This window comes from Eleutherodactylus coqui, chromosome 8 (assembly GCF_035609145.1).
Source record: "Eleutherodactylus coqui strain aEleCoq1 chromosome 8, aEleCoq1.hap1, whole genome shotgun sequence".
Classification (NCBI taxonomy): Eukaryota; Metazoa; Chordata; class Amphibia; order Anura; family Eleutherodactylidae; genus Eleutherodactylus; species Eleutherodactylus coqui.
This window is the reverse complement of record NC_089844.1, coordinates 174,604,522-174,625,803: the sequence shown is the minus strand read 5'-3', so window position 1 is coordinate 174,625,803 and position 21,282 is coordinate 174,604,522. Positions and strand designations below refer to the sequence as shown.

The window sequence follows — 21,282 nt, the reverse complement described above, 5'->3', positions numbered from 1 at the left end:
GTTTAACGCTTGAGCGTGCGGGTGCGTGGCGGCGTACTTGCGCTTGCGCTCAAACAGTGGCGCTAGCGACGTCTGGACGCTGCGCTGAGAGACATTGCTGGATGGGGCCGAGGACAGCGGAGGTGAGGGTGTGGGTGCAGGCCAGGAGATGGTAGTACCTGTGTCCTCAGAGGGGGGTTGGATCTCAGTGGCAGGTTGCGGCACAGGGGGAGAGGCAGTGGTGCAAACCGGAGGTGGTGAACGGCCTTCGTCCCACCTTGTGGGGTGCTTGGCCATCATATGCCTGCGCATGCTGGTGGTGGTGGCTCCCCAGCTGATCTTGGCGTGACAAAGGTTGCACACCACTGTTCGTCGGTTGTCAGGCGTCTCTGTGAAAAACTGCCACACCGTAGAGCACCTTGACCTCTGCAGGGTGGCATGGCGCGAGGGGGGCGCTTTGGGAAACAGTTGGTGGATTATTCGGTCTGGCCCTGCCTCTACCCCTGGCCCCTGCTGTATTACCAGTAGTGCAGAAACAGAACGCTGTAATTAAATGTGCCACTTATTGGCCTGTGGTTGGAGGCTGACTTCGCTTACGGAACGCACAGCAGAGCCAGGAAATAATTTTGCGCAAGCCTGTTGTAACACTTAGCTGGCTGCGTATGAATTAGGAGGACAACTACACCCAGCACAGACCCAGTACACTGAGGACAGTCACAGGCAACCCAAATAGATTTGTTTTCCCAAATGTTTTTGGAAAGGCCCACTGCCTATATTCAATAAATATGTCTTCTGTCCCTGCCTCACCACTACTGGCCCTGGAGTATGTAAAATAACTGCAGACTGTTGCACTGTGGACAGGAATACAGCGGTGATGTAACAGCCAACACAGAGCCAGGAAATAATTTTGCGCAAGCCTGCTGTAACACTTAGCTGGCTGCGTATGAATTAGGAGGACAACTACCCCCAGCACAGACCCAGTACACTGAGGACAGTCACAGGCAGCCCAAATAGATTTTTTTTCCCAAATGTTTTTGGAAAGGCCCACTGCCTATATACACTGTATATGTCTTCTGTCCCTGCCTCACCACTACTGGCCCTGGACAATGTATAATTACTGCAGGACGCAATGCTCTGCACGGCCGATATACCAAAAAAAAAAAAAGTGCAACACTGCAAAAAGCAGCCTCCACAGTACTGCACACGGTCAGATGTGGCCCTAAGAAGGACCGTTGGGGTTCTTGAAGCCTAAAATACTCCTAACACTCTCCCTATAGCAGCTCCGGCACCAACAGCACTTTCCCTCCTCTATGTCAGAATGCATCTGTGGCGAGCCGCGGGAGGGGCCGATTTATATACTCGGGTGACACCTGATCTCGCCAGCCACTCACTGCAGGGGGGTGGTATAGCGCTTGAACGTCGCAGGGGGAAGTTGTAATGCCTTCCTTGTCTTTCTATTGGCCAGAAAAGCGCGCTAACGTCTCAGAGATGAAAGTGAAAGTAACTCGAACATCGCGTGGTACTCATTACGAGTAACGAGCATCTCGAACACCCTAATACTCGAACGAGTATCAAGCTCGGACGAGTACGTTCGCTCATCTCTAGTTATTATACTATTTATGTGGATAGATATAGGATTGTCTTCAATATCAATCTAGAAGTATTCCCTCAAGGAAAATGTATATGAATTTAATCCCCTTTTTTATAAAGTAGGAATAAGACATATGAATTATGTATATGTATGGGTAATCAACCTTTTAAAATAACTTCTTTTAGATTTTATGTATATTTATGAGAAGTATTATGTTGAGATATTATTAGGTTGAGAATATATCTGTTGTATTTGTTTTAATGTAGGTATACCGCTATTCAGCGGAGTTTTAAATTTACTTCCATCAGCCGGAATCCGGAGCTCAACGCGCAGGGACCGAGATACGTAAACTGCGTAAGTTTTAACGTAGCTACGTAAACGGCGTAACTCCCCGAGCTTTGAGCCGTCATATCAAAATCCCCGCCGCATGATGAAGACGTCAGCGAAGGAGAGACCGGCGTCCCACGCTGCAAGCTCCGGACTCCGTCCTCATGGAATGTAAGTAATCCTTTATAAAGCGATCATTGTTATGTTTAGTCATGCTTGAAAAAGGCGCTTATGACAGTGCCGAAACGCGTTGCAAGACCCATATGATTTTATGTACAATTTGTACAATTAAAATATACTTTGCTGCATATTGTAGAGACCTGGTAGTTTCCTCATTTTGGTCTGCAAGACCCCGAAGAAAGAGCGCAGAAGGAGTTTTTTGTTTTTCGTATATTGTACTTTCCCCCATTGTTTGATTCAATACCCACTAGGGGTTTTTCCTACTGCTGTATCTCCTCAGACTGAGGATTTTTCGGGATCCTGCACAAAGAAACATTATAGTTCTACAGGCTAACGGGCATCATTGGTGCAAGCGGGTTTTCTCCCCAAACGTGGGGATCCCGCTTTGCACCAGGTGAGTGAAAAAAAACCCTTAATTGTTATCTCGGATCTTTGTGTGGTGGCGCGGATCTATACTCTGTAATTTTTGAAAGGAGAGAGAAAGAAGGAAAAAGGGGAAGGGAAGAATAGCTATCTGGAGAGCTAGCCGCCCACTACAAACTAAAAATCGAAAACATCCGCAAAGAAATCTCCAAACGTTACATGGCTAGCCCCAATCCTGGTCTCTTCAGCATTGCATCCATCACTCGCTCATTATCTATACCTGAACCAACGACAGAGAAAGAAGTCTCCAGACCCACCACCTGCATTAGTGACCCTCTTCCCTCACACCTCTTATTGTCCCATTCCCTGGCAGTCATTACCCAGCTCACCGACATCTTCAACCTCTCCCTGATTTCTGGTATTTCCCCCTTCTCATTCAAACACTCCATCACATCCCCTCTGCTAAAGAAACCGAACCTTGACCCGACCGATGCTGCCAAGTACCGACCCATCTCAAACCTCTCCTTCATCTCCAAATTACTACAATGCCTGGTCTACTCCCGCCTCCCACTCTTTCACTCTAATACCTCTCTCCTCGACCCCCTCCAGTCTGGCTTCCGCACCCTACATTCGACCAAAACCTCTCTTACAAAAGTATAAAACGACCTGAGGACAGCTAAATTGAGGGGCAACTACTCCCTCTCTTTTGCATTTCAAATGGTCGACTTTGACCTTCTCCTCACTATGCTTTGCTCCATCAGCCTAAAGGACACTGCTCTCTCCTGGTTCTCCTCCTACCTCTCTGAATGCTCTGTCAGCGTCTCCTCCGTTGACTCTATTTCCTCTCCACTCCCCCTCACTGTTGGGGTCCCCCAGAGCTTGGTCCCTGGCCCCCTTCTCTTCTCTATCTACACAGCCCCAATCAGACAAACCATCTGCAGATTGAGCCTCCAATACCACCTCTATGCTGATGACACCCAGCACAGTTACCTCTTCCCACGACATCTCTGCACCTTTCCTCCAAAACCTCACCTACTGTCTTCCTGCAGTCTCTAACACCATGTCCTCCCTTTTTTTCAAACTTAACCTCTCAAAAACTGAGCTCCTTGTCTTTCCTTCCTCAACCAGCCGACCTCCCCCCAACATCTCCATATCAGTTTCCGGCACCATCATATGCCCTAGACAGAATGCCCGCTGCCTTGGGGTTACCCTGGCTTTGGACCTTTCCTTTACCCCTTCCATCCAATCCCTGGCTCGAACATGCCACCTGCACCTAAGGAATATTGCTAAAATCCGGCCGTTCCTCACCACGGACATGCTAAAGATACGCCCTTATCCATACCCGAATCACCTACTGCAACACACTGTTCATTGGCCTTGCCCACACCAGACTCTCCCCTCTCCAATCCATACTAAATGTGGCAGCTAGACTCATTCTCCTATCCAGCCACTTCTCAGATGCCTCTGAGCTATGCCAGTCACTGCACTGGCTGCCCATCCATTACAGAACTAAATTCAAACTCACTACCCTCACCCACAATGCTCCCCATGATGCCACACCACCATACATTGCTTCTGTCCTGTCCATACATCACCCATTCCGCACACTCCGATCTGCTAACACACTCAGACTTAAAGCCCCTCTAATGTGAACCTCGCATGCTCACCTCCAGGACTTCTCTAGAGCAGCACAGATCCTCTGGAACGCTGTACCCCAAAACATCCGGACAATTCCGAATGCACAGAACTTTAGACGCGTATTAAAGACGCACCTCTTCAAAGCAGCATACCAAACCTCCCTAGTCCTCCACCCCCCACAATATGCTCCCTGCCCCTCCCTATGGCTTTCCACTTTTGCCCGTCATATACCCTTCCTGCCCCGCACCTCCTGTACTACCCCCACCCTGTTTGTGTCCTAAAAACTGTATATCACATGCTATTGTTGCATTGCTGTGTTTCCCTTTGCTCCCCCGACTGCCCCTGTACCTCCTGTATCACTCCACCCTCTTTAATTCCAAATAATTAAATACCACATGGAACTTTTTCAACTTCTGTAAATTTTGTATTTTTGTGTTCCCCATGTGCCTCAATAGTGCTGCGGAATAAGTTGGCGCTATACAAACAGAGATTATATGTATCTGTGGTGGAACACGTTATGCGTTCCATTCAGGGGTCATGTTTTAGCTTAACTACTAATCATGTGACCACGCTAATGGAACCTGTTTGTAAGTAGGGGACTATCTGTATACTGTTGTAAAACCAGAAATGTAAGTAAGGTTTCCTAATTGGAATCTTTTAGCCAAATGTCCTAAGAAGACAAAGCGTTTCATCTGGTACAGCAGAACCGAGGAACATATGAATTACTTAAAGCGACCATCCAGTCCTGAACAACCAAGATGGCCACACTGCTTGATGTGAGCAGCGCTGGCCAATCACAGCAGTGTGTAGTGCCTTAGACAGCGATGCATGCCCATTGTACATCATGTAAATCCTCTGAGGAAGGAGTCAGTAGTCACTGAAACGTTTCCGGAATCTGATCTATTACCACTTTGCCTGCTTGTATATTCCATCTGTCAAAATATGAATTACACAATGTTACCCTGTGGATAGTAATCTGAGAACTATGTGAGGTGGATATTTGCCGCCAACAAGCCTGACAAATTTGTCAACTGTATCTACATACGAAGTACCAATGTGCTGTCATAGTGCATGCGCCAGTAGGGACATAAAGGATATTGATCATTATCCTCTGAGCATGCTTAGAGAGCAGGAAAAGTGCTCTGCCTGTTCACTGTTGCCAGGAGCATCTCCGCAGCACATACTCTGCCTGTTCATCAATGCTGGAGAACACTCCACAGATAGAGCTGGTTTTAGGCAAAGTGGGCAAAATTAGAATTGTGGCTTCCAAATTATGAAATATTATACCAATATTGCATGTACAAAAACGCACCTCTCCAAAGAAGCAACTCCCTTGAACTAACCCTTCCCCCCTCCCCACCTACAACATGCCCCCTGCCCTTCCCACTGTATACCTGGTCTACTGTCTACCTACGCACCCCACATTCTCCACTTTGCCTACCGTGTACCTTTGCCTACCCCTGTACCTGCCTACCTCTGCCTACCGTTTACCTCTGCCTACCCCTGTACCTCCTGCATTACCTCCCACTTCTGTGTGTAAGCTTGTTGGTGCAGGCCCTCACCCCTATTGTTCCCTACTAATTGAATAGTACATATAACTGTTGTATTGTCTATGTTCCCCTGTGTTTTGAAAGTGCTGCGGAATAAATTGGCGCTATACAAATTAAGATTATTATTACATGTAACACCACACCACCATTATTTCTGGAGGACTTTGCAATCACCATGATCTCTGCATTGTTTGCTATCCTACTGCCATGCCATGCTACTGACATGCCGCGCCAGTAGAATAACATTGGCATTTGCTGTCTTTGTACAAAGATCACTATGTACCTGTCCGTAGATCACCCGCTAGCTGTGAGTGTAGTCTAGTCTGTAAATACTGGAGCAAAATCCAAAGTGACTAATGATGAGAAATATACTTAAAGGGATATTCCAGGACATTTGTAACTTTTTCTATTGATGACTGACAGGTCATTCCTAGTCATGGAATGTGAAGACCATATAATTGTTGAAGAATGGTTTGCCTTTACACTTTAGCAGTCAAACAAATTACTAGGCACATGAGAGTCTTTTATTTCAAAAGGGTGCGGCCTGGTAAAACACCCAATTGGCTCGGTACTGACATTGCAGAATTTAATTGCTTTTCTTATCCTGTCAAAGTCTTCCCCTGTCCGTGAGACAGGTTTGGGGATCAGTGGGCTACGAACCTCTCAAGGGAATAATGTAATTGACTGTTGTGATGGTTCTTGGATCTCTTCCTTTCTAGTAATCCGGCTCAGTTCTTGTATTTGGTTCTCTTCCTCTTCTGGCTCTGGTGGGAGTGATTTTAGGTGAGACTTGCTTGTTTTCACCTATGGGTAATTTAGAAGGACTAGTTAACCAATTGTTGTGCTTAGCTCATTGCTGTTTAATTCAGTCTCTCTCTGGCTGTGGTGGATGTTAGAGTTTGGTGCTGGATCTTCTGTTTTCCTGATTCTTCACAAAGCTGAGTACTGAGCTTACTCTTGTTGATACCGTGTTCTCTGTGGTTTTCTCCTCTCCCATGCAGGGTCTGCTCGTGGCCAAGGTACATGGTCAGGTTCGTACTCGTTAGGGTGGATTATCTGCGTGTAGGCAGGTCCCTTTTCTCGGTAAATGCTTTATAGGGACAGTGTTTCCGTGCGGTCTGTTTGCTCATAGCCCATTAGTATTTCAGGTTTTTGGATCCAACCCGTCCACATTGGATGTGACACAGATGACTAGGACTGTTGCTTCCTTCAATCCCATGTGCTCATGTAATACAGCCTCTTGCTGGTTTGGCACACCATGCCAGGATGATGTGGAGGGATGTTTAGGGCAGGAATAGCAGCAGTGGCTCCACATTTCCCCTTCCACAAGACTACAGCTGTAAATCTCTAAGTTTGATGCTACCCAACAGTCAGGCAGGATATGGTGGTATTGTTGTCAAGGTTCGTAATGCCAGCTTGTATATAGCTGGCAACCTGTTTCGGGCAAAATAATAAGTAAAAAGGAAAAAATAAAATAAAATGTGGACTGGCCATTTACCCTTGAGGGTGGTGTGGTACCTCAGTGCTGATGGTGACGTGATGAGAAGGGACTCCAGGAGTCAGAAAGATGAGTATAACTGTAAACCAATTTATTTGTGGAGATGGATATTTAGTAAATTTGTCAGCACTTTGTCAGCCACCTCCTGTGGTATATATGTTTGTCTATGTCTTCATGTTTGGGTATGTGTACTAACATTTGTCTTTGTGTATTGGCCATGTCTTGTCACTAAACAGTTAATGTATGGTGTCTGTTTTGTATGTTTCTGCATGATTTTGCAGAATTCTTCCTGTCACCTGTCCATCACCCCTGTTTAGCCCTGGGATTGGCTAGAGAGATTTCCTCTTAGCCTAGGATTGGTCAAGGAGGATGGTTTCAAAGACAGCGTGTGGGTGTAGAGGGAGGCAGGAACCCAGATATGGAGTGAAGTGGGGGGAGTCTAGTGCCTGGCATAGGCCTGGAGGGGAGCCTTGGAGGAAGTCTAGCCATGGAGTCAGCAGGAGAGGAGAACAGCAGGACAAAAAGGGAAGCCTTCTACAGTCATCTGCAACCTTGCCCTGAAGGATTATTGCCACAGAAGATCAGCTTGTCAGTGGGAAGGAATTCAGTCACCGCAATTGTGAGTTTAGCCTGTCCCCGTTCAGTCAAGAGCCAGAGTGTTTACAAGAGAGTCTGTACTGCTCCCTTCATTTCTCTACAAATAATCTCCTAGTCCAGCCGCCAGATAAGTTAGCCTGACCACCTCATATCTGTCTCTGGTAGAGAACTAAGAAGTCAATGCCTATAGTTACCGATTGTTGGACTTCAACCTGTTTTCCAAGTTGCAAGTAAATTGTGTGCCTTCGGTTTCACGAAAACGCTTGGGACTGTACTTTTTATTTCATTGTCGCATAACACTAAAAGGCACTGGCGTCACATTGAACCTACACTAACTAGAGGTGGCCCCGGCAAGGGCCATATTGCAATCCACCTGCTGCATGAGCCAACATTGCTAGGCAGCAGAGCAACCACCGTGACACAATTAGATTTGGCATAACCCCTCAAGCCACCTTCCTGCCAACTTCTACTCGCTGCAGAAAATAAACCACCAATCACAGGGCTGTTGCTGGATGGGGAAAGGCCCAATGAGAACGAGGGATCTCACAGACAATAGGGTGCAGAGGTGGTTGTCAGGCAGATTTCCCTGCTGGTAAACAGTCCTCTAACCTTTAATATAAGCAACCACATATTTATTGTAGTGTCCAGGTCAGAGCCACTACACTAGGACGCTTCCTCATACCTCATCCACCGCCAAACTACTGTGCAGACTGAGATCTTGGGTCCCACCTGTGTCACATGGTCCTCACCAGTCCTGTCTCACCAGGCCAGGTCCCTCTAAAAGGCACATGTACTTGAGAATTAAACATTGCTAGCCAAACATTCCACTGTAGTTTATGATAGTGATGACAGCCACAGTCCTGCAGGACTTCTTTGATGTCAAAGTACTGAGATGACAAACTACTAGTGTGAAGTCAGATGAAACCTTGATGGTGATCACTATAATGCCTGCTCAGACTAAATTTCCGGTACATCTGGTCCAAATGACAGGACTATGTAAACTAAACATTCCCACAGGAAAGAGAGAAGGTGAAGTTTTCCATTCCTGGCACAGCAAAGGTAATTCCCAAACAGTAGAGCAGTTGGCAGTCAAGCAATTCCCTACAGCGGTATCTGAAGTCAAAGTAGCCATAAGATGAATGTCTAAAGAGGCAACCACTCAACAATTTTGAAATGCAATAGAGATGAGCGAGCACCAAAATGCTTGGGTGCTCGTTGCTCGAGTCGAACTTTTCGTAATGCTCGAGAGCTCGTTTCAAGTAACGAAGCCCATTGAAGTCAATGGGGGACTCAAGCATTTTTGTATGGGACCGATGCTCCGCATAGGTCATGACTTGTCAAACACCAGAAAACATTAGAAAGTCATGGAAACACCACAGAAACGGATAGGGAAGGGCAGGGGCAGCATGCATAGCTGCATCTGAGGCTCCCAGGTCCCACTATTAAGCCAAAATGGCGTCACTCCCCTAACAATTTACTTCGGACAAACCCTCATTAGCAAGGCACACGCCCCGCCACATCTTAGCTAAGCACCACACTACCTGCAACCAAGGACATCACTGCCTGTGGGTGACAACGCTGCCTCTTCTCCTGGGTTACATGCTGGCATTGCTGTCCAACCCCCCCGCATGACCCTGCGTTTACAGCACACATGAAAGTTTCCCTGCGCAGCGTTGAGATGCCCTCATGCCACATGCTCGCTTCATAGCTACATCACCCTCATGTCTATTTCTAAGTGCATATGCGATGAGGAGGAACCAAAGGCACACACTGCAGAGGGTTGGCAGGGCCAGGCAGTGACCCTCTTTGAAAGTGTGCACGTTAGCCCACAATGCTGTTGAGAATTGATGATAAATTGACGTATGATCATCATTCCAATCCCGTGCGACTTCCATCACAAAATTGTCAGGAGCCGCAAACGTGGGCATAAAGGGGACTCAGGTGCCAGCACTTCTACACATCTCCACAATGCAGCAATACTCTGTGTGGGAAGCACGTAAGCGGGCCCTGGGTCAGGCTCGGTCCCACCCTCCACCTTGTGTGACCCAAGGTGCCGCGAGTTACATAGCAATGGGAAATCCATGTATCCACACACTATTCATTCTGTGTAGGTGTCAGATAGCTCAACACCGCAATGGGAAGTCTTTGAGTTCCTTGAGCTTGCCTATGCTGTCGGTGCACAAAGATTGTATTACACAAGAAGAAATCAGAGCGCCCAAACATGGCCGAGTTTCACCCCACCAAGGACCTTGGCCCACATTTCTACCCTAGTCAGTCAGTGTATTTGTGCCAGACAGGTAAAACACCACAATAGAAAGTGTTTGTGCACCCACAGCATAGGCGAGCCCAAGGAACTCAAGCATGGTATTACACATGAAGAAATCAGAGTGCCCAAACATGGCAGAGTTTCACCCTGCTAAGGTACTCAGCCTACATTTCTGCCCTAGTCAGTCAGTGTATTTGTGCCAGACAGGTAAAACACCGCAATGGAAAGTCTTTGTGCACCCACAGCATAGGCAAGCCCAAGGAACTCAAGCATAGCATTACACACGAGGAAATCAGAGTGCCCAAACATGGCAGAGTTTCACTCTGCTAAGGGCCTCAGCCTCAGCCCACATTTCTGCCCTAGTCAGTCAATGTGTTTGTGCCAGACAGGTAAAACAACGCAATGGGAAGTCTTTATGCAACCACAGCATAGACGAGCCCCTGGAACCCAAGGAAAGTATTACACGTGAAGAAATAAGAGCGCCCAAACAAGGCAGTTTCACCCTGCCAAGGACCTCAACCTCAGCTCACACCCTCAGTAATCGTGGGCATAAAGCGGACTCGGATGCTAGTGCAGCTGTGAACGCCTCATTAATGCAGTAATGCTCCTTTTGTTTGGCCCAAACCAGTGTCTCAGATAACTGTGGTAACAAGAGAGAAAATACATATTGCCCAGTGCTGATCCTCAGACCCCAAGCAGGAGGAGGAGGTGGCATAACAAGGCCAAGAAACCATGACCGAAGCAGGACCCGCAATAGTCTGTGTGGGAAGTACGTGAGTGGGCCCTGGGTCAGGCCCGGTCCCACCCTCCACCTTGTGTGACCCAAGGTGCTGCGAGTTACATAGCAATGGGAAATCCATGTGTTCACACACTATTCATTCTGTGTAGGTGTCAGATAGCTCAACACCACAATGGGAAGTCTTTGAGTTCCCTGGCCTCGCCTATGCTGTCAGTGCACAAAGATGGTATTACACAGGAAGAAATCAGAATGCCCAAACATGGCAGAGTTTCACCCCATCAAGGACCTCGGCCTCGGCCCACATTTCTGCCCTAGTCAGTCAGTGTATTTGTGCCAGATAGGTAAAGGACCGCGATGGGAAGTCTTTGTGCACCCCCAGTATAGGCAGACCCCTGTAACATTCCTGTAGTAAAAGTATAGGCAGACCCCAGTAACATTTCTGTAGCAGAAGTATAGGCAGACCCCAGTAACATTCCTGTAGTAAAAGTATAGGCAGACCCCAGTAACATTTCTGTAGTAAAAGTATAGGCAGACCCCAGTAACATTTCTGTAGTAAAAGTATAGGCAGACCCCAGTAACATTTCTGTAGTAAAAGTATAGGCAGACCCCAGTAACATTTCTGTAGCAGAAGTATAGGCGGACCCCAGTAACATTTCTGTAGCAAAAGTATAAGTAGACCCCAGTAACATTTCAGTAGCAAAAGTATAGGCGAACCCCTGAAACATTGGTGTACCAAGAGTATAGGCGGACCCCAGTAACATTTCTGTAGCAGAAGTATAGGCGGACCCCAGTAACATTTCTGTAGTAAAAGTATAGGCGGACCCCAGTAACATTTCAGTAGCAAAAGTATAGGCGAACCCCTGAAACATTGGTATACCATGAGTATAGGCGGACCCCAGTAACATTTCTGTAGCAAAAGTATAGGTTGACCCCAGTAACATTTCAGTAGCAAAAGTATAGGCGAACCTCTGAAACATTGGTGTGCCATGAGTATAGGCAAACCCCAGTAACATTTCTGCAGCAAAAGTATAGGCGGACCCCAGTAACATTTCAGTAGCAAAAGTATAGGCGAACCCCTGAAACATTGGTGTACCAAGAGTATAGGCGGACCCCAGTAACATTTCTGTGCAAAAGTATAGGCGGACTCCAGTAACATTTCTGTAGCAAGAGTATAGCAGAACCCTTGAAACATTGGTGTACCAAGAATGTAGGCGAAGGCCGTAAAAATTAGTTAGATAACAGTATAGGCGAAGGCCAGAAACATTGGTGTACCAAGAATACAAGTGTCCCCCTGAAAAATTGCTCATCCGCAAGGGAAGGTGAAACCCATAAACATTTTTTAAAGTTACAGCTCACTGTTGCTTAATTTGTAACAGAGCCTGGAGGCAGCCCTGTGAAAAAAAAAAATGTTTCTGGTAAAGTATCAATACTTTTGAAACTTTAAAAAATTGTAAAAAACTTTTAAGCAGAGCTTTTTTGGGCCGCAGAAAAATTGGCAGTTAAGCTTGATTACATGCTGTTTTAGGAGGAGAAGTAGGAGGAGGTGGAGTAATAATATCCGAGAGTGATTGACAAAGCTAATTCCCCCTTTTTTTGTGGCGATAGAGGATGCTCTTTTTTTCCTGTTGCAGCGAAAAGAATCATTAGGTTCCGCTGATTTCCGCCGGTGGAGAAGAGAAGTCTCGGGAAATCCAGGCTTTGTTCATCTTGATGAGTGTAAGCCTGTCGGCACTGGCAGTTGACAGACGAGTACGCTTATCCATGATGATTCCTCCAGCTGCACTAAACACCCCCTCTGACAAGACGCTAGTGGCACGGCAGGCCAGCACTTCCAGGGCGTACAGCGCAAGTTCATGCCATATGTCCAGCTTTGACACCCAAGAGTTGTATGGCGCAGAGGCATCATGGAGGATGGGGGTACGATCAGCTACGTACTCCCTCACCATCTTTTTACAGTGCTCCCTCCGACTCAGCCTTGACTGGGGACCGGTGACACAGTCTTGCTGGGGAGCCATAAAGCTGGCAAAGGCCTTGGAGAGTGTTCCCCTGCCTGTGCTGGACATGCTGCCTGATCCCCGCATCTCCCCTGCTACTTGGTCCTCGGAACTGCGTCTTCTGCCACTGTCAGATGGGAACTTTAGCATCACTTTTTCCACCAGGGCCCTGTGGTATTGCATCACTCTCGTACCCCATTTTCCTCTTCGGAAATGAGAGTGGAAAGGTTCTCCTTATACCGTGGGTCGAGAAGGGTGTACACCCAGTAATCCGTGTTGGCCAGAATGTGTCTAACGCGAGGGTCACGGGAAAGGCAGCCTAACACGAAGTCAGCCATGTGTGCCAGAGTCCCAGTATGCAATACATCGCTGTCCTCACTAGGAAGATGACTTTCAGGATCCTCCTCCTCCTCCTCTACAGCCCATACATGCTGAACAGGTGAGAGGCAAGCAGCATTGGTACCCTGTGCAGTGTGCCCAGCTGTCTCTTCCCCCTCCTCTTCCTCCTCCTCCAAAACGCTCTGAGATATAGACATCAGGGTCTGGCTATCAAGCGACATACTGTCATCGTCCGTCTCCTGTTCCAACCGCAAAGCGTCGGCCATTATACTTTGCAGCGAACTTCTCAGCAGGCAAAGCAGCGGCATGGTAACGCTAATAATTGCCGCATTGCTGCTCACCATCTGGGTAGGCTCCTCAAAGTTTCCGAGGACCTGGCAGATATCTGCCATCCGTGCCCACTCATCAGTAAAGAATTGCGGAGGCTGACTACCACTCTGCCGCCCATGTAGAATTTCACCGTTTGGGCATATCGCACAGCAGTCGGTGCTCTGGCAGCTGAAACCGATGTTGCAGGGTCCTCAGGGTGGCAGTGTACGTGGTGGACTTGTGGAAATGTGCGTAGACGTGGTGCACCTTGTCGAGCAGGTCGGACAAGTGGGGGTAGTTTTTCAGAAACCGCTGAACCACCAGATTGAAGACGTGGGCCAGGCATGGCATTTGTGTAAGGCTGCCGAGCTCCAGAGCCGCCACCAGGTTATGGCCATTGTCACACACGACCATGCCTGTTTGGAGGCTCAGCAGTGAAAGCCAGAGGTCGGTCTGCTCTGTCAGGCCCTGCAACAGCTCGGGGGCCGTGTGCCTCTTGTCACCTAAGCTGATTAGTTTCAGCACGGCTTGCTGACGCTTGCCCACCGCTGTGCTGCCGCGCCATGCGCTACCGACTGCTGGCAACGTGCTCACATTTCTTAATTGAGAGTTAGAGGTAGCGGAGGAGGAGGAGGGGGAGGGTTTGGACGAGGTGGCAGAGGAGGAGGAGGGGGAGGGTTTTGAGGAGGTGGCATAAAACACTGCAGGTACCAGCACCGAGGTAGGACCCGCTATTCTGGGTGTGGATAGGACGTGAGCAGTCCCAGGCTCTGACTCGGTCCCAGCCTCCACCAAGTTCACCCAATGTGCCGTCAGGGAGATATAGTGGCCCTGCCCGCCAGTACTTGTCCATGTGTCCGTGGTTAAGTGGACCTTGCTAGTAACCGCGATGGTGAAGGCACGATTTATGTTGTGGGTGACGTGCTGGTGTAGGGCTGGGATGGCACACTTCGTCCCACCTTGTGGGGTGCTTGGCCATCATATGTCTGCGTATGCTGGTGGTGGTGAGGCTGGTAGTGGTGGCTCCCCGGCTGATCTTGGTGCGACACAGGTTGCACACTACTGTTCGTCGGTCGTCTACGCGCGCTCACTAAAATACTTCCACACCTTTGAACACCTAGCCCTCTGCACGGAGGCTTGCTGCGAGGGGGTGCTTTGGGAAACATTTGGGGGATTCTTCGCTTTGGCCCTGCCTTTACCGCTGGCCACTCCACTGCCTCTTCAAACTTGTCCTGCTGCTGCACTTGCCTCTCCCTCTGAAGCCCTGTCTTCAGTAGGCTTAGCAAACCAGGTGGGGTCAGTCACCTCGTGGTCCAACTGCTCTTCCTCCGAATCCTCTGTGCTCTCCTCCCTTGGACTTACTGCCCTTACTACTACCTCACTGACAGACAACTGTGTCTCATCATCCTCATCCACAAAAAGCTCTTGAGACAGTTGCCGGAAGTCCCCAGCCTCATCAACCGGACTCCGGGAAGTTTCAAAAGGTTGGGCATCGGTCGCGACAAACTCCTCAGGTGAGAGAGGAACCATTTTTTCCCACTCATGGCAGGGACCCGAGAACAGTTCCTGGGAGTCTGCCTGCTCAGAATATGTCATGTTCATGGAGTTAGGAGGCTGGGAGGAAGGAGGAGCAGCAGCCAGAGGATTCAAAGTTGCAATCCCTAGGCCGGGAGTAGTGAACTGCGTAGAAGACAGGGTGGTCGATACATTGCTGGACGCATTTTCTGCCATCCACGACAGGACCTGCTCATACTGCTCTGTTTGTAATAAAGGTCTACCACGCGGACCCGTAAATTGTGATATGAAGCTGGGGAGCCCAGAAACTTGCCTCTCTCCTAATCCCACAGCAGCCGGCTGTGATTCACCACGCCTAGGAACTCGGCCTGTGCCCACACCCTCACTTGGACGTTCGCGTCCACGTCCTCGACCCTTACCCCTACTCCTCATCATGGCGGATTAAGAATAGAGCAGGGCCCAAATAAATTACCCCACTGTACAGCACTGACAACTGTGGCTTAATCACCGCACACAGAGACTTGTAGATAGCGGAAGCTCTATGCTGTGACTTGAAAAAAAGTAACCCGTTGTCTTGCGCTGATACCTAGGGGTAATTTACTGCTCGCAGAGAGTTGTAGATAATAGAGGCTGTGTGGAGGGGGAGAAGACTCTAAAGCGAGTGGATAGTGCTGGTAACTGCGGCTATCTCAACCCCACCAAGGAAAGGGTATTGTGAGACGCTCTGCACAGCGGCTGAGCTGAAATACTTTGCAGTGGCACCGGTAATATCACAGTACTGTTTAGCGGTGAGACCTCTGTCTAATGCACTGCAGACACAGAACGGTATAACTGAAATAGTTTGCAGTAGGCTAGGAAATATTAGAGAGCAATTTCACGGTGAGAGCTGGTTGTACGGCACAGCAGCCTGAAAACGCAATTACTGAAAGGCTGCGAACAGGCCTGGATGCGTAATACAAAAATTGATGCACTACTACTCCCAGCCACAACTATAATGCACACAGTCAGATTTGGCCCTAAGAAGGAGCGTTGGGGTTCTTGCATGGAGGTTCATGAGGACTGTATAGTGTATATAACCTTCCCTATAGAAGTGGCTGTGCTCCAACACGCTGTGTTATGCACTGCAGACACAGAACGGTATAAATGAAGTCGCTCGCAGTAGGCTAGGAGATGTTAGAGAACAGTTTCACGGTGAGAGCTGGTTGTACGGTACTGCAGGCTGAAAAAACTATTACTGAAAGGCTGGGAACAGGCCTAGATGCGTAATACAAAAATGGATGCACTACAATTACCAGCCAGCCACAAGTATAATGCACACGGTCAGATGTAGCCCTAAGAACTTCCGTTGGGGTTCTTGTAGACAGGACCTACACTAACACTGTCCCTATATCAGCAGCAGCACTTTCCCTAACCTCTGCCAGCATGCGTCTGAGGTGAGCCGCGGGCAGGACCAGTTTAAGTACTCGACAGTCACTTGATCTCGCCAGCCACTCACTGCAGGGGGGTGGGATAGGGCTGGCACGTCACTTGAGGAAGTGGTAATGCCTTCCCCGCATGTCTATTGGCTAGAAAATGGCGCTAAACATGTGGGGATGGAAATGCAATTGACTCGAGTACCCCGTGGTGTTCGACTCAAGTAACGAGCATCTTGAGTACCCTAATACTCGAACGACTGTGCTCGCTCATCTCTAAAATGCAACTAAGTGTAATGGCTAGTTATATTTAAATAATATTATAGACAATCACTTGACTGTCAACCACTGAAATGACAATATTGGAGAGAGAGTGAGACACTTAATTGACCGACAACCGCTCAAATGGCAATTTTTCAGGGAGAGAAAGAAGAAGAAAGACAAGCTCTCGACCAACATATACTCAAATGACAAATTTTATGGGCGGGGGGGGGGGGGGGAGACAATCGCTCCACCAACAATGGCTGAAATGGCAAATTTTATGGGAGGAAGTGAGAGAGAGGCAATTGCTTGACTAACTACTGTTGAAATGGCAATTTTTCCGGGGAGGAAAATCACTTCATGGACAGACCCTGAAATTGGAATTTTTTTTGGGAGCCACAAACGAACTTGATTGTATATGATCGGCCGGGCCGGGTGAACAGTAACCTTCACTATCTGTGGCAGCTGCATAGATTCAATAAGCAGTGACAGCATAAAATTCAATGATCCTGCGCAGGTGCTGCTAATACACTCCGCATGGTCCACATCGCCCTCCTATTCCGGGCCTGTCCACTGAGACAATGCAGAAGTGGGCAAACAGGGACAGAACCCAAGGTAGCTGCAGTGGGCATGACGTCGGCGGAACAGCCAAAAACACTCACATCCAGGAGAGCGGTTGGCGCCTATTGACAAGGTAAAACTGATGCTACGAGACTCCAGAAGGAACACTATACATCTAGGGCAGCTGGCTTTTCTTCAAGTAATTCATAAATTTACCGAAATACTCCTTTAAGTAGATGACAGTCTGGGTCCTCTCTGTTCTGCATAACATATAGAGATCCCATTAGAGCCCCTCTGCATTAAATTTCACCAGCGGTGCCCAAAACATTTGCACACAACTGTACGATAGAATGCTTACTGTATATATTTCTACTATCACACATTATGGCGGATGGAATATTTCCTTGGGGACTCACCTGGCAGGCGTCTTTCCCTCCTTCTGAATATCCAGCACATATCATGTTGTCATAGATGTTGATGCTTGTGTCTATGTGATACATGGTGTTACAGGTCTGGTGGTCGATCAGCTGGACCATCACCTTCTGAAGAGTCCTCGGGGGCCGCAAACTCTCTGAGAACATGAGCAGTTACATTACTCAATCACAGTATGCTCTCTGGGACACTTTAAACCTTGTCATTGCATAAGGGAGAAAGCTCTGTCCATGTTCAGAGCCTCGGCCATAACTGGAGCCACCACTAATGTCTTACTGATATCACAGCTGAAGTGGCGGCTGGAAGATGGGATCTCCGTGGTCAGTAGAGGAAAGTGTGTAAGAAGGAGAGAAGAACTCAACGGTTTTGTTTCAGTGTTGTAGAATGAATGAAAGGAACAACTATGAAGTAGATAATAATCTCAGTGATACACTCAACATAGCCATCATTCTCATCATCCTCACCATTGTTATAACTAACATCATCCACTTTGTTGCCACCATCATTATCATCAGGGTGGAAACAGGCTGAACTAGATGGACATTGTCTTTTTTCAGCCTAACATACTATGTTACTATGTGTGTTTATTATTGTTCACATCAACCACTATTATCCACATCACCACCATCACATCACTGTCATCATCCTCACCCATATTTTTTCCATCACCGCTATTAACCCCATCATCATCATTATCCATATCATTTGCATCATCTTCTACATCACCATCCTCATCCATAACATTCTAATCACCATTATCTATATCACCGCTATCACCATTATTCATCTCATTCCCATCATCCTCATTATCATGATTCACATCACTACAATCATCCGTGTCACCCCAATCATCACTACTCTCCACATCACCACCATCATCACCATTACCCACATCACCACTATTCATATTATTTTCATCATCCCCATCATTATCATTATCCACATCACCACCATCATCACCTTATGCACATCATCCATATCATCCCCATCACCATTGTCCATATCATCCCAATCATCACCACTCTCCACATTACCACCATCACTACTATTGTCCATATCACTACATCATTACCATCATCATATTATTTCAATCATCATCCACAGCACCACAAACCATATTATTCTCATCATCACCATCGTCCTCATAATAATCATTATCCACATCACCACAATCATAACCTTTGCATATCATCATCCATATCATTCTGATCATCACCATAATCCACATCACTACATTACTACCATCATTCATATCATTCCCATCATCGCCATTATCACCATTACCTATACCAGCTCATTAACCTGAATGCTACAGAATTATTTATTGCCCCTCACCTCCTGATGCAATATCTCCCCAGCCGGTTACCCAGCATTCCATGCCACAGGGTAAGATAACGGAGGAAGAGGGCAGACAGATGGGCATGATGTACTTGGTGAAGTCCACGGAACTAGAGAGCTTCAGTAGTGCGATGTCCGCCCCGCCTGATGAATGACTGTACTGGGGATGAATTTGAAGTTCCTCCAGACCACGAAAGACTTCATTAGAATTTCCATCTTGGAGCTTGTAGGCGCCCAGCAGTATTTCATAGTTTTTAATGTTGGAATCACTGTATAAGATTCATGAAAAGACACAAGAACACGTTACATCCAGTGACAGCATCTCAGGCCACGTACTGATGGTGACCGAGGCACAACCCAACTACACAGTGATCATGGAATGTCCTTCTCCATGTACGGGGAACTGGCCATGATAATGTTTGTAGCCCTGTTCTCTCTGCGGTGGTTGGTCATAGGGTTGGGGGGGGGGGGGAGTCCTTTGGAGTTCGCATCTAGTTATAGTTTTGTATATTAAAATAAATAAAAGAAGACAAAGAACAATAAGGCACATACATAAACCAATGAGCAGGACACTTGTCTCCAGAGATGTGGATGAGAGGACATAAAAAGCATCAAGCACAACATGGATCTACAGAGATATGGATGAATAAACCTACCTTGTAAAGCAATGGGCAGCACTCAGTACCCACTGAGATGTGATCAGGGAGCCTCCACATATGTGGGTGTTATAGTAAAGCACACTGACTTGCCACGGCCATTCTCCATGCAGAGCATCTGTGCCACCAACTATGCGCTCGGTAACCTGCGGGGATCCACAAACAGAACTGCCATCTGCTGCGATGAGAGTGGCTGGAAGAAAATATTCATACCCTTTAGTAGTAAATTAGCTCAGGCCTCCAGTCACATCACTGAAATCTCTCCAGTAATGGTTATTCTTATTACTTGAGATTTTTTCTTTTACCCCTGCGTTGTCTACACACAATCATACTGCACCACAGAAATTTCATATCAATACATTTTTTCTTACTTTTTACAGTTTTTTTAGTAAAATGATTAAAACAGCCAGTTTACGCTGGAGATACGTAAGTGAGGTGGGCCCTCAAAAAATTTAAGAGCAGGCCTGCCAGTTAAGAAAACACAAGCTGGAGCCAACACAACAGAAATACAGTACATATTCATCTGCCAGTTGCAGGAAAAATATTGGACATTTGCATTACTTTCAGTCTGTGTGCAGGTGATTGCCACCGTTGTGTTGACATGGGAGTACCATGTGTTTTATAACTAAGGTGTATTGATGATTTTTGTAATTTCTAAAAAGTTGTTGGAGCATTCTGTGCATGTTTAGAGATGTGCAAATCCTTAGAGTTAAGCCCCATTTACATGCAACGATTATAGCTCAAAATTTGTTCAAACGATGGCTTTTGAGCATTAATCATTGCGTGTAAACGTTTCCATCCTTCACTCTTTGGCTGAACGATGATTTTTAGGTGAGCATAAAATCCATCATTCATCCCAAGAGAGATAGCTGAGACCGCACGCTGTGTTCTACATGGGAGCAGCTGATTTCATTGTATACAGCTGACAGCCCGCGGCAGCCCATGCGAGGAGAATGTAGCTAAGTGCAAAGTCCAGACCACATGCTGGGATTTGCAAACAGCTGCTGGAGGCTCATTTGCATGCAAATGAAGCTGATAAAGTGCTACTGGGCATTAGTGCCCATCAGTACTTTATGCACAATGACCACTAGAACTGTCAATCTTTCAATTGTTTGAAAGATTGTCTTTGCGTGTAAATGAGCCTTTAGCCAGGTTATTCAACGTTTCTGTAATAGCTTTATACTGGTTATCTCTTAACTTAAAGGGGTTGTCCCGTGCCGAAACGTTTTTTTTTAAAATTCAATAGGCCCCCCCGTTCGGCGCGAGACAAACCCAAGGGATGGGTTAAAAAAAAAAGGTTTAGTACTTACCCGAATCCCCGCGCTGCGGCGACTTCTTACTTACCTTACCTACCTTGCCGCCGGGATCTTCACCCACGATGCACCGCGGGTCTTCTCCCATGGTGCACCGTGGGCTCTGTGCGGTCCATTGCCGATTCCAGACTCCTGATTGGCTGGAATCGGCACATGTGACAGGGCGGAGCTACGAGGACCAGCTCTCCGGCACGAGCGGCCCCATTCACCAGGGAGAAGACCGAACTGCGCAAGCGCGTCTAATCTGGCGATTAGACGCTAAAATTAGATGGCACCATGGCGACTGAGACGCTAGCAACGGAGCAGGTAAGTGAATAACTTCTGTATGGCTTTTTTTTTGTAAGCCTGATGTACACATTGTACTTTGGTTCCTGTTGCGCCTGCTCCTACTATGACAGTGTCACAGGCAACAGAAGGCAAAGCC

The 21,282-nt window shown here is 47.4% G+C and overlaps 1 protein-coding gene across 1 annotated transcript in view; it reads right to left on the bottom strand.

Moving 5' to 3' along the window:
* LOC136578029 (transmembrane protease serine 9-like) overlaps positions 1-21,282 on the bottom strand; it is a 68,653-nt gene that overhangs the window by 44,971 nt on the left and 2,400 nt on the right. The window contains exons 2-4 of the mRNA XM_066577936.1: positions 19,546-19,738; positions 18,887-19,158; positions 17,536-17,690 (exon numbers count right to left, since the gene is read on the bottom strand). Coding sequence (XP_066434033.1) covers positions 17,536-17,690; positions 18,887-19,158; positions 19,546-19,738 — 620 coding nt within the window. The remainder of the gene's footprint in view (positions 1-17,535; positions 17,691-18,886; positions 19,159-19,545; positions 19,739-21,282) is intronic.